Source organism: Coturnix japonica, chromosome 15, assembly GCF_054131305.1.
Source record: "Coturnix japonica strain WE chromosome 15, WE-NBRP24, whole genome shotgun sequence".
Classification (NCBI taxonomy): domain Eukaryota; kingdom Metazoa; phylum Chordata; class Aves; order Galliformes; family Phasianidae; genus Coturnix; species Coturnix japonica.
This window is the reverse complement of record NC_140677.1, coordinates 5,024,796-5,036,992: the sequence shown is the minus strand read 5'-3', so window position 1 is coordinate 5,036,992 and position 12,197 is coordinate 5,024,796. Positions and strand designations below refer to the sequence as shown.

The following is a 12,197-nucleotide window of genomic DNA, read 5'->3' as shown; positions in this document are numbered from 1 at the left end:
GTTCCTTTGTAGGTAATAGAGTAGTGCCTTATTATTTCTTAGAGTAAAGTAAAATATGATATTTTCCCCTGAGCGCAGTGTAGTCTGTGGTTCTGGCACATTAGCTGGCATAAACATTTTGATTAAAGCGTATGAATGTATTAATTACACCTGGGAAGTTTCCAAAGCTTATTCAAACTGCAAACTTCAAACTGCTGCCCCCAAATCTGAATCCTTTTTAGAAACCATCACAGCATTACCTTTTCTTTCTCTACGATATTTGTATAAAGACGTGATGTGGCAAATGTGCCATTTTTTTTATCCATTGGTTTCTGTAAGCACTTGTGCAGTGTGTCTGTAAGCATCTGAAGAATTTTTGCTGTCATGTTCTTGGTTTCTTCTCACTCTAAAGGACATTAATTCTGTTCAGAGTTTTCTGTGACTCCCACCTGGGCTTAGCAGTATCTGCATATACTTAAGCACTTTCAGAAGAATGTCACTGGGTGTATGAATTCACATAGGATGACAGCACTGGAACACAGACCTAACTGAGGCTGTATAAATAAGTACAGCTATCAAATCTGGTCATATTTCTAGTAAGGTATCTGGAAATGTTGTTTGGATCTGGTCCGCATGATTTCCTTTGTTTGTTTTCCTATGGTTACTGTATATGGAGTAACAGAGGGCAGAATCTGACCAGCAGACCATATAAAGTTGTCTGGGTATCATTGTTTTTCTGCATGAAACAAACAATTTCTCGTAACCACCTTCAGCTGAATCAGGTTGCGTGATGCATTGAAGATGAGATAGAAACAAATGCAACAGAGGGTCTGAATTCTAAAATCACTGGGCATGTGACCCCAAAAAGAAAGGCCTGGCTGATCTATCAGCTGCCTGTGCCTCTGCCAGACAACCCAAGAAGTCTCACCGAAGTGCTGCTTTGCTCAAGTGTTCATGCACACACACATTCATTATGACTGACCTGCCCTAGGAAGGTCCATTAAATAGAGCTCATTTCAAGCACAGATGGTCCTGAATAGCTTAATGTCTGCCTGGTGGCCAGAATAAGTGAATTCTTGATGGTCTTAGACTTCTGATCACATACATGCAGCCAAGAAGGAAATGAAAACATGTTTATCATTTTGATAAACAACCTTTCTCATTGCTGCAGGATGCTCAGTGCAACTCAGTAGAGTCAAATACTATTAAATTGTCATCACTGTCAAAGAGAGAACGTATAAGTTTTGCTACCTGAGTCATAGTTAATGACTTCCACAATGTATAACACAAATCAGTAGTGCTGTTTTTCCTTTTTTATGTTTGTTTACTGATAAGTTCAGGCTCTGCTAGAATACAGAGGCAAGTTATAATTTTGAAGTGCAAAATATGCTTTTATTATTACCTCTCAGCTAGAGATATAAAGAACAGAGATGACTAGAGGATGGCTTCTTGGCTTCTGCCAGGCATGCACTCAGCGCCTGTAGCTGATTAGGTGTTTTAAATCACAGCCATCCACTGTAGGTTCATACTTAACGATAAAATATTTCACTCTGCGATGTGTAAACTCAAGGTGGCTTTATAACGGAGATAAAAAATGAATGTGTTTTCAGGAGTTAGGTGTCTTCCAATTAGAATTAATCCATTTGCGGGCAGTAGCAAACAGTTGTCCCTGTCTTGCAGTAAGAACGATAGGTCATGTCTACACATTAATACTTTAACTTATGCAGAATAAAGACATCCAGGAAGCTAGGACATATGAGGATGGTCATTATACCATGGACAGTTGCAATCCTTGGTAATCCAAATTCCTTTCCAGAATTTGATTCTTTCTCTCTTGCAAATTCCCAAATTTCAGGGCATCCTGAACTGAGTTCTCAGAAGTGATCATCTGCTCTTCCTATCAAGTCCTGCTAATGACTGTTGTCAATAAGATGTAAGTCATGTCAGCACATTTCTGTTCATCTCCGAAGTTTCTTGAAGAAAGAGCAAAACTGCTCCTGATTTGTGAGTTCCTATGCATTTCTAATCTTCCCATTTTCCTGGAAGAGGGGAAATAGCAAATAAGCAACCAAACAAAGCTATTTCTCTTGCCTTCTTACCTAAACAGCCACCTCATGGGATGTAGCTGTCAGCAAGACATTGAGAACACTCTTAACTGAGATGTGTTTAGGATGCTTTCCTCTCCTTTTAAAATCAATGGAAATCCCCTATTGACTTAAATGAATTGGATAAGGCCATTATTGTAGAAACAAAGACAGAAGATGCATTAGCTCAGCAGACCATGAACTGTTAAAAAAAAAGGTGTTATTTCTGTTGTTTTGTGACAAAGATTGGAATTTCCACTGCACTCAGTCTATCAGGTCAATAATTCTCATTGTTATTTAAATCCTTAAGTATTCCTTTGTAACAGATGGGAATGGCTCCCATGGAGAACTTTGGACTCAATAATCCATGTTCTTTAAAAGTCTTATCAATTTTGAAATACATTTGTGCAATATATATATATTTTCTGTCTACCATCCAAGTCAATCCTGGTAGGCACTACAAAATGTCGTAGAGTGCTGTTTCCTCTCTTTGTTTAAAAAGCAAGCTGATATACCTATGAGATGTATATTTTTATGTATAATATAAGCACTGAGCATATTGCAAGCTTCTGTGATTTGTCAGAGATCTGCTGATGACAACCAGGAAGACAATGAAAAATAATGTGCTCTGGAATCTCTACTCATTTCCTTGACAGTAATGGAACTGAGGGGGGAATGTTCCAGTTTCCAACATTCAAAGGGTGCCCTGAGGGTTGAAATTCATACTTATCAGCAGGACTGGAGATGTCATTTTTGATTGGGTATCAGTTTTGTTTCAATAAAATTTACTCCTCATGTGAGGAGATCTTTAGTAAGCAGCGTCAAGCTCCAGGCAGGTGAACAAAATGTACTGACTCTCCAAATGCAATGCTTCTTGTGAACAACATCTTTTTCTCCTTCCCTTTTAACTAAAAGTCGACATATGTAATTTCAACACCCAAACAGCAAACAGCATCGAGAGAACAAATGTCATAATGCACCCACACTGCACAAACAATCTTTGTGTTCTGCAGCATGAAGTCCAAAATGTTCTCTGTGCACTATTTAAGTAGTAGTTTTATTAACAGCTCACCTCTTGGCAGCGTGTGAGGTTTCTACTTCCATGCTACATCTCCCATAGAATGGTTTCAGTGAAATTAATCTTTGATATTAAACCTGAGAAGCTCAAGCAACCAGACAAATGGAAGTAAGGGGAAAATATTTGTCTTTTGCTCGAGGAAAATATTTGCAGCTACGGTTCTGCTGACGTTTCCATCCAAGAAACAAACACTGCAGAGAAAACTTCATAATGCATTGCATAATCTTTAGTGCTAGCAGTAGCATCACTGTGGGTATGTTCTTATATTTTTATAGACGGCACAATTAAAAGTTCCAATTAATGTACATAATGATCCAGTGGTAACAAAAGGGGTTTTTACATTGCTTTTATAGTTTTGTTATGTTTTCCAACTCCTGTGCAGCCACGCACTTGGAGTTAAATTCTTTACTGCTGCAACAACTTGAGCTTCCACATTACAATTAAAGGTGTTATAAAGCTCATCAACCACAACCCATTATTTTGAATAGATAATCAAATGAGAAAGACTAGCTCATGTAGTTATTAGTACTCATACAGGAAATTAATAGAGAAAATGAAGCATTTAGTTTATTCACAGATATCTACCAGATAGTACACATAATCTAAAATTAGAAATGCTTATTACCACGTACATTATTTTTATTGTTATATTTGCAATCAATAAAATCACAAATCCTTCTTCTCTTAGGACATGACCATAAGATGAGTCAAACCAATGAGAATGTTTTTATGGCTTCCAATATGATTTGGATGGGGGAACAGGGAGTTTATGTGAAGAACTATTTCTTAGAAAAATGCAAGGATTTGGGACTGAACTGATTGTCACAATTCCTCTTACTCCTAAGAGCCAACTAAATGACCTTTTGTCAGATAATAGCTTTCGGAATTGTTGAGATCTCTCTTCTGTGATACCTATTGGCTTTCAAAAATCCCATGTCAGCAGACCAAAGGCACCTGATGAGTAGTACATGCAGCAACATTTCTTGCCAGATGAGGCGATTATTTTCTGCAGTCTTGTCTCAAGTTTACAGACTCATCAGTGCTTGACCCCAAGACTTTGCAACCCAAGCTCATGTACGTTAATGCATGTTCACAAACTGTGATGCACTGACTCATCCTGGAAGGCCAAATTTCTTCTTCACATCCAGATGTGGGTCAGCATCTACCCACTCTCTCAAAGCTCTCAAAGATTTTTCAGTAGAAGAATGAGTGCCAAAGTGCCAATCCTTGCACTACATTGCTGAGGTTAATGGGAGTGGTACAGGGACAGTTCAGTTCTGTGCATAGCATGTGCCACAGACACCAGGGATTCGTGAACCCTATGGCTTCATTTCTCTGCCTATCACTCCTTTGTGTACTCCACCGAAACAAATTATTGCAAATAATAATAAGGGGCAATGAGGAGAGGACAAATTAATCCTTGCCCGTGATGACAATGTTTTCTGGCTTGAAACTGCCCATTTTGTGAGTGGGGTAGTGGAGGGAAATGCTGTTGCACCACTGTCTACTTTGGAGAGGCTTATTACCATGCACTGTGAGCTGGCTTAGAAGCAAATACTTGGAGAAAAGGTTTCTTTCTAGATGGATGCCTATAACTCCTGTCTTTGTACAAGAGAATACTTGGGAGAAAGGTCTTCCTGTATTTCAAGCATAAAAGAATCCAAAAATTATTTTGTTTATGCATGCAACATAGGTAGTAAGTCATCTGCATTTCTTCAGGCCCAGACTGTGACTTACTCCATTTTCTTAGTTCAGAAGTCTGCAGATCTCAGAGAAGCTTTTAATACATGACAGGAAAAAATATCTACTCTAGAGGGACATTAATCTGCATTTCATATAAAAAGTATATCAAGATCTGTCTTAGTAAGGGTCACACACAATGGGAGAAAAGCAGCATTGTAGTTGTGGCTGTAGAGAAGCCATACAGAGATATGGACAGTAGCACGCCAAGTGCTTTGATTAACCACTTCTGCTCTTCCTAATCAGAATGTCAATACTGTCTTTTTTTCTTCTTTCCCTTTTTTTTTTTTTCTTTTTTTTTTTCTTTTTTTTTTTCTTTTTTCTGGCAGAAGGAGGAACGTGTGAAGTTATAGCAGCACACAGATGCTGTAATAAGAATCGAATTGAGGAAAGATCACAAACAGTAAAATGCTCCTGTCTACCTGGGAAAGTGGCTGGGACAACACGAAACAGACCTTCCTGTGTTGATGGCAAGTAGCTTCTCTTGTATATATATCTCTGTATCTGTACTGTCCAGTAAATAGCTTCTAGCCTACATATTTCACATAGGAATTTTTTCACATAGGAATTTTACTGTGTTGTCTGAAGCTCAACAGGAAACCTGTATTGTGCACATGGATCACTCCAAGGTGTACTCACAAAAATATGAGTAAAGCATTCAGTACAGCCAGTGATCACTGTAAAAGATATTGTGGCAGGATCAAGTCCTTAGTAAGTAACTGGATGGAATTATTTCTTGTATCATTTCAAGCGTACCTGAAGTGAGACAGAAGAATCAGTGGGTAATGTAGACTGGAGGACTTTGTCTGTAAAGCTTTGAGGTTTTTACATTCAGTATTAAGGAGGTAAAAGGCTGGGGGTGCCTTCAAGGGATAAGAACCTGATATTTGTGGTGAACATGTGTTTGGTTTATATGTTAAAGACTAAATAAAATATTGCATGATTTCAAAAAGACTTTCAAAGTCTTAAGTAATCTGTACCTTGTTAGGCTGGGTATGCCATTCAGTTTCTGAACTCATAACTGAAAATTCACTATGAATGGACCTCTGAATGACTGTACTTTAATCCACATTCTGTCATTTTGTTATTGCTTAATTAACTCGATAAGGGGAACCTTTTGTGCTGAGCCCACTCAAAAAACAAACAAACAAAAAAAAGCAACAACAAACCTAACAACAAAAAACAAAAACCCAACCATAGGTAAAACTTACCACTGATCTTAACTAAAGATCAGCTGTAGAAGCCTTGCAAGGTTTCATGTTCTTCAGCAAGTCATGAGAAAGAGAGGCACTGGGTGGAACAGACACCATTAATTCATATCTTACAATTCGGCTCAGAAGACAGGAGCTCAAAGAGTGCCTTGTTAAGAAAAGAAAGCTGGGTGCAGGTGTGGACTGGAGCCTAATTGCTTTGTCAGGATTACAATAAAAGAAATGGTTTTGTCTGGAATTTTGAAAGGAGTGAAGGATAAAACAATGACTAATATAAAAGTGCAAAGCTAGTTCCATTGAAGTCACTGGTAAGATTCACGGTGACTTCAAAGCCCAAAAATGTGAACTACAAAGAAATGTCTTCCCCTTTCAAGTTCAGTTGTTGTAGTCAGACCATTGCGTCTTTTGAGGATGGCTGGTGAACAGTTCAAAAGCTCAATATGTTGCTTGTAAAAATTAATAGAATGGGCATTTCCTTTGGCCTTTGTTTTATCCCAGGCGTTGCTTTGTGACTTTTGACATACTGAATGGTGTTAAGTCAGATCTTTGACCTGTTTGGTGCAAAAAACTTCCTGCCAGAGATCTGTAGATAGCAATACTTTTACCCACATGAAGATCTGGAGTTTGCTGTCTCCTTTTTACATACAAATGTAAAGGTCATGTACAACCTGTTACCTTGTTCACCTATTGCAGTGAAAGAATGGGCACATTTTAGTCACATTGGGTTTTACAGTGCGCATGATTTCCAGCCACAATCCGTCATTCAGAAAACTTATTTGGATTCATTATTTTACTGGGGACATTCAGGAACAGCACTATGCTCTCAGCTAAACAGGTCAGCCACCTTTGAGGTTTGAGGAACCAAGAGATACCATGTCAGCAGTCTGACTCATATTGGTAGTGATGATTGCCTTTAGCTGTGTGTATAAAAAAAACTGAATCTCAGTCTTGCCCTGTTTATACCATTAGCCAAACTGTGACTTAATGGGATCAGAAGAAAATTTTTGGTGTTTCTCATTCCAAATAGCATCAGAAAACACATCAAGGCCATTGCTTGACTGTTTATTGGGAGATTTGCAAACAGAATTGCTCCATACACACAGAAACACAAAAAGGCTGTTTTTATTTTGCTTTTGCTTTGTTACTTCTCAAAACACTTCCTTAAAATACATGGCTGAGGGCTGCTTGAGTTTTGGTGGTTCTACCAAATGTTAGCGTTGTTTGAGGTCTGATAACTTCAGACAGGCTTTAAAATAACTTTGTTCCAACAGCATCAAAAGTGAAGGTTATACCAACACTATCACATTTGAGTCAGGACTGTAATGTCCACCCATCATTCTTCTGTGACTTAATCTTCATGCAAAATTGATGTCACCTTTCTGAATAGGATAAGGTTTTCTTTTGTGGCACCAATCAAGCTGAGTGGGTGAACCAGAGAGCAGCAATGAGCAAGTGACAGCAGGAAACTGATTTGTACACTCAACTCATGTCTCTTCCCTCTCCTCTCCTCTCCTCTCCTCTCCTCTCCTCTCCTCTCCTCTCCTCTCCTCTCCTCTCCTCTCCTCTCCTCTCCTCTCCTCTCCTCTCCTCTCCTCTCCTCTCCTCTCCTCTCCTCTCCTCTCCTCTCCTCTCCTCTCCTCTCCTCTCCTCTCCTCTCCTCTCCTCTCCTCTCCTCTCCTCTCCTCTCCTCTCCTCTCCTCTCCTCTCCTCTCCTCTCCTCTCCCCCTTCCCCTTCCCCTTCCCTGCTATTTGCACACGACTTGCAGTTTTCTTCAGTTGCCTCCATTAGCAAAGCAGTCTTCTGGTCACTTTTGTGTTGCAGGCTGAGAATTTTTTGGGAAGCTACATGTACTTTAGTACTCAGTAAACCCCACCTGAGTGTTTGATCAGACACAGGTGTAGAATGCCTTTTCTACACTGATGTAGCCTGGTCACAGACAACAAATGTGAAGGAAGTGGGCACAGAGGCCAAGTGACCCCCTGGGGTTCCTGTGTAAGTATCAAAAGAAAACCTTTAGAAATACTCTTGCAGGTTGAATACTTCACATCATTGCTCTAAAAATATAATAGGATTACAAAATATTCATAATTTTAGTACTGTCACTTTCATACGGCAAATAATGTGCATGTTACCATATCATTTACAGAGGTATTGAGCCATTCTATACACTCAGCAGGTGGTTATGCCCATGTGTTCTTCAGCGCCTTGAATAATACATAATTTGCTCAACAGTGCTGAAGTTTACTGTGTTATGGTTAATGATGCTCTCAGGCACACATTTTTGTAGTGCTTGAATTCCCTGTTTCCTTCCCTTCACTCTTCCTCCACTCTCTTTCAAACTGTCAGAGCCAGTCAGCATCTTTTACACAACACTATGTGAAATTGATTGGACCACAGAGCATGCAATAAAAGAAAAGCACGTGCACTGGCTTTAGAAATTGGTCAAGAAGGGACCATAGCACAGGCTGTACATGTTGAACGCTCTTAGGAAATGAGAGCTTTTTAGCACTGGTCAAAATCAGTGAGAAAGGAGGAAGACGTTATTAAAACTATTCCCAGTTTCTGTACATTCTGTCTTTCTCCAAGCTGTTCCTCTAGGAAATGTCACTGCCAAGGTCTAAGAAATCCCCCTCCATGTTGTCAGCAACACAGGATTTAAAGTGTTTGCTCCCATGGAGTGGGACCAGTGTGCTGGCATCCCATACCTACTGCTGGCCTACTTTACCCCAGCCATACGTCAGAGCAGAGGGAAATCAGTCACTGATACGAACAATAAAATGAAATGAACCCAGTGTTTCCTATTCTCCTAGCCTGGCCTTGGAGCACATCAGCTTTCAAATCATTCTGTAATGTATGAAATATTCTCTTGCATGTACATACTTCAGGTTTCTATTAGTTTGAGGACCATCCATCACTAGCCAACATGCAGCCCTGTGAATTTACATCAGACTTTGTCAGGACGGTGCTAACAAACTCAGAACAAGTCTTAATGACTCTTGGGAGCACCACAACTTTTAATGCCACTCTGGGCCAGTACTTCACAACTCTCCCTGTGCTACTGATCGTAGATACTGCACATTATTTTTCCCTGTGCATTATTAGGAGCAGGGAGAGGACAGCATTCATCAGCGCTGGGGCTCTTTGCTGGCATTCGCCCTCCTTGCTCTTATCCGGAGCCTACACATAAAAAGGTCATGGCCCATAGGTCACTCTTTGAGCAGGCAGTAATTGCAGCCACGCTGTTGACAAGAGCTAAGTTATTGTATTTTTAAATTATGGACAGGTTGCCAGCTGTAAAATGAGCATTTGTAATTAAAGGGCTGTGCTCCTGCACCAGCAGAGGCTCAGCTCACCCCCTGCAGGAGCTTGAGTTGGCTCCTGCCCACACACCCTATTCCAGCTCATACCAGTGAGAGATGGGCATAGGAAATATGGAAAGCTCCCAGAGTGAGAGTGATTCGAGTCCTGCAGAGTCAGATGAAAGATTCCCATTGACTTTGAGCCAGATCCTTAGCAAATACTTTGTTAAATATAATTCTGTATCTATCAGCACTTACATCAAGTGAAAATGGTTCACGTCGCAAAGCCAATAGTTTTCTATTTATCTTGTGTGTACTTTAGGTGGCATCACCAAAAAGCCTCTTTTATTTCTAGATGGTTTTTTTTTTTCTTTTCCTTCCCCACTCTGTGAAAATACTTTCAATCAATTTTTAGTTCTTGAAGAAAAAAGGAGAAAAAAAGATGGTTGTTTTTTTTTTGCAACGGAAGGAGTCAGCTTCTCATCCCTGTAGCTGCGCTTCAGTCTAGATGAGAGGAGATCTCAGGGTCCCACATTATTAATGCACTGTCTGTATGAATAACGAGCAGGCTTGGTGAATTATTTCACACTCTTGGGAAAATCTATAGCCCTGTCCTTCTGCAGCACCACGGAACCGAGCGGGAGTCTCGTATTTTTTGATTTGGTGAATTCAGATGACTTCATTTGTGAAGAGGAGAAAAAAAATGTATCTGCTCCCTACTGACACCCATTTAGTAAGCTAAAAAAAAAAAAAAAAAAAAAAAAGAGAGCGTATCACATACACTGTAAAATAGAGGCAGAGAGAGAAGCAAAACTTTGTGCTGTGCTGGAATATTTTCAGACTTTGCTTTTGTCTGGAAACTTATCTTCTTGAGATGACCTTGGGGCTGCCCTGCCATTGCAGCCGGTGCAGAAGAGCTGACTTCATGGAGGGTCATCCTCATCAACGTAGCACCCAGTGCTGTTTGGAAGTGTAGGCATGTTCTGGTGGCTGATGCACACCATGGCAGGATATTCAGGTGTCAAATTTTTAGCCAGCATGGGATGAAGTTCCCATTTGTGCCATGTATGTTCTGCCTGCAGACCTTGGCCAGGCACTGAGGAGAAGCAGACAGATGAGCTTGTCTCCCTGGAGCGAAGATGCTGCTGCTATTGAGATCACCTGAGCACATCTTCATCTATGCTATAACTTATCTCCCTACCCACATCTTATATTTCTTTCTTTTCCTATTGACATTGTGGTCTCCTGCAAAGTAAAGAAACCACCCCTCTAATACCATGCCCAAAGAGCTGACTAATCCACCCCTGATGGAGTATGGAAGTGTGCAGAACTCACTTCAATCCCAATTATTTTCTTCCATGGGAAAACATATTTTTATTCCAATTTTATCATTGCTTTTCTTGTTTAAGAAGGGAAAAGGCCACCATCAGCGTGGCTGTATCTCCACCTGCACAGGGTGAGCAGGCACTTTCCACAACCCAGCTGGCAGCCTCAGTGCCAACACGAAGGAGGAGAACCCTTATAGTCACCAAGGTGCACAAGCAGCCACTTTACAATGAAATGAGAGCTCAGCATGGCTGCTTAGCTGCAGGAAGGCACACAGGAACATACAGAGGAAAGTAACAATTCTCTAAAATACTTCTCATAAGCCAGCCAGAGGCTAAATGGAAAAGCAGTAGGAGTTTTCTTGTCCTACAGGTGGAATTAAGTGTTAATCATAATACTGAAAAGGACGTTTTGGAGGCAGAGGTAGTGAGCTGGCTGGAGAAAGAGCTTTGTTATCAAGCACTGTGTCTGTATGGAACAGTCTTGCCAGCTAAAGTAGGATGTGTGGCAGTTCAGGAAGTACAGCTTTAAACATTTACATTCTGATTTTAAATAAACACTGAGGTTATCTGTGTCGTGGGTCACGGCACCCATGTGTGGTATCAGTACAACAACCAAATTGCATCCAGAAAGCACTGGACACCCAGCGCCAGGTTTTCAGCTGTGGAAATCCAGAGAGAGCCGCTGGTTTATGCCAAATGAGGACATGGTTTGTTGAGTTTAGGAAAATGAAGAGAATGGTGACTGTCTATTAATCCTTCCTATGGTGTTTAGGCAATGTCAAGAGCCAGCATTCAGCTAACCAGTGGCCAAGAGTTGCTTAGAGAAACATTAAGGTCGGGTTAGCATCTGTACTACATCTCCTTGCACCAAACCTCTGCGGTAATTCAGATGATAATTTATCTTTGTCAGGAGGGACCATATTTCTCAGTGGCTAATTCTGCATAGGGTCACATCGTACATCTTTTCTGCATCAGCTACTGTGTTTTCAGTGTGTCAGGGCTGTGAAATGCTGCTTGTCTACAGGCGGCTCCAACGTGGTGGAGAAAATACGTGATTGGAGCATTGCAGAGCAGTAAGATTTTTTCTTTTCTTCCACAGCTACCTTGTGTCTGTAAACAAGGAGCCAGTTCTTAAGGCTGGAATGTGTGTTGTAGGATTAGGATATGAACACAAAGGAAACGGATGATTAAGTAAAAATGGAAAATGCTGCTCTTTAGGAGACAAGAACCTGAAGCTATTGCAGAATGAGATTTTAAAGAGACAATGACCAAATTGTTGTAAGAAGAATACAAGTCATTAATTCTTTTTACTGATGCCATAAGTTCCAATGAGAGTCACTAATTTAGCGAGAGGATTGTCCGTTGTGTTGAACTCCATGGATTAATCTGGCCACTGCAATTGGCCACAGTCAGCAGGTGTTTTATTGATTTCAGAGAATTGATAATCCATAAAATTGATCACATGCGTTTCCAGTCT

At 40.4% G+C, this 12,197-nt stretch overlaps 1 protein-coding gene across 5 annotated transcripts in view; it reads left to right on the top strand.

Annotated features, from left to right (window-relative positions):
* Positions 1–12,197, top strand: part of TAFA1 (TAFA chemokine like family member 1) — a 286,245-nt gene that overhangs the window by 244,580 nt on the left and 29,468 nt on the right. For all 5 annotated transcript variants that reach the window (XM_085516244.1, XM_085516242.1, XM_085516243.1 and 2 more), the window contains one exon: positions 5,211–5,351. In XM_085516244.1, the coding sequence (XP_085372370.1) occupies positions 5,211–5,351 (141 nt within the window). The remainder of the gene's footprint in view (positions 1–5,210; positions 5,352–12,197) is intronic.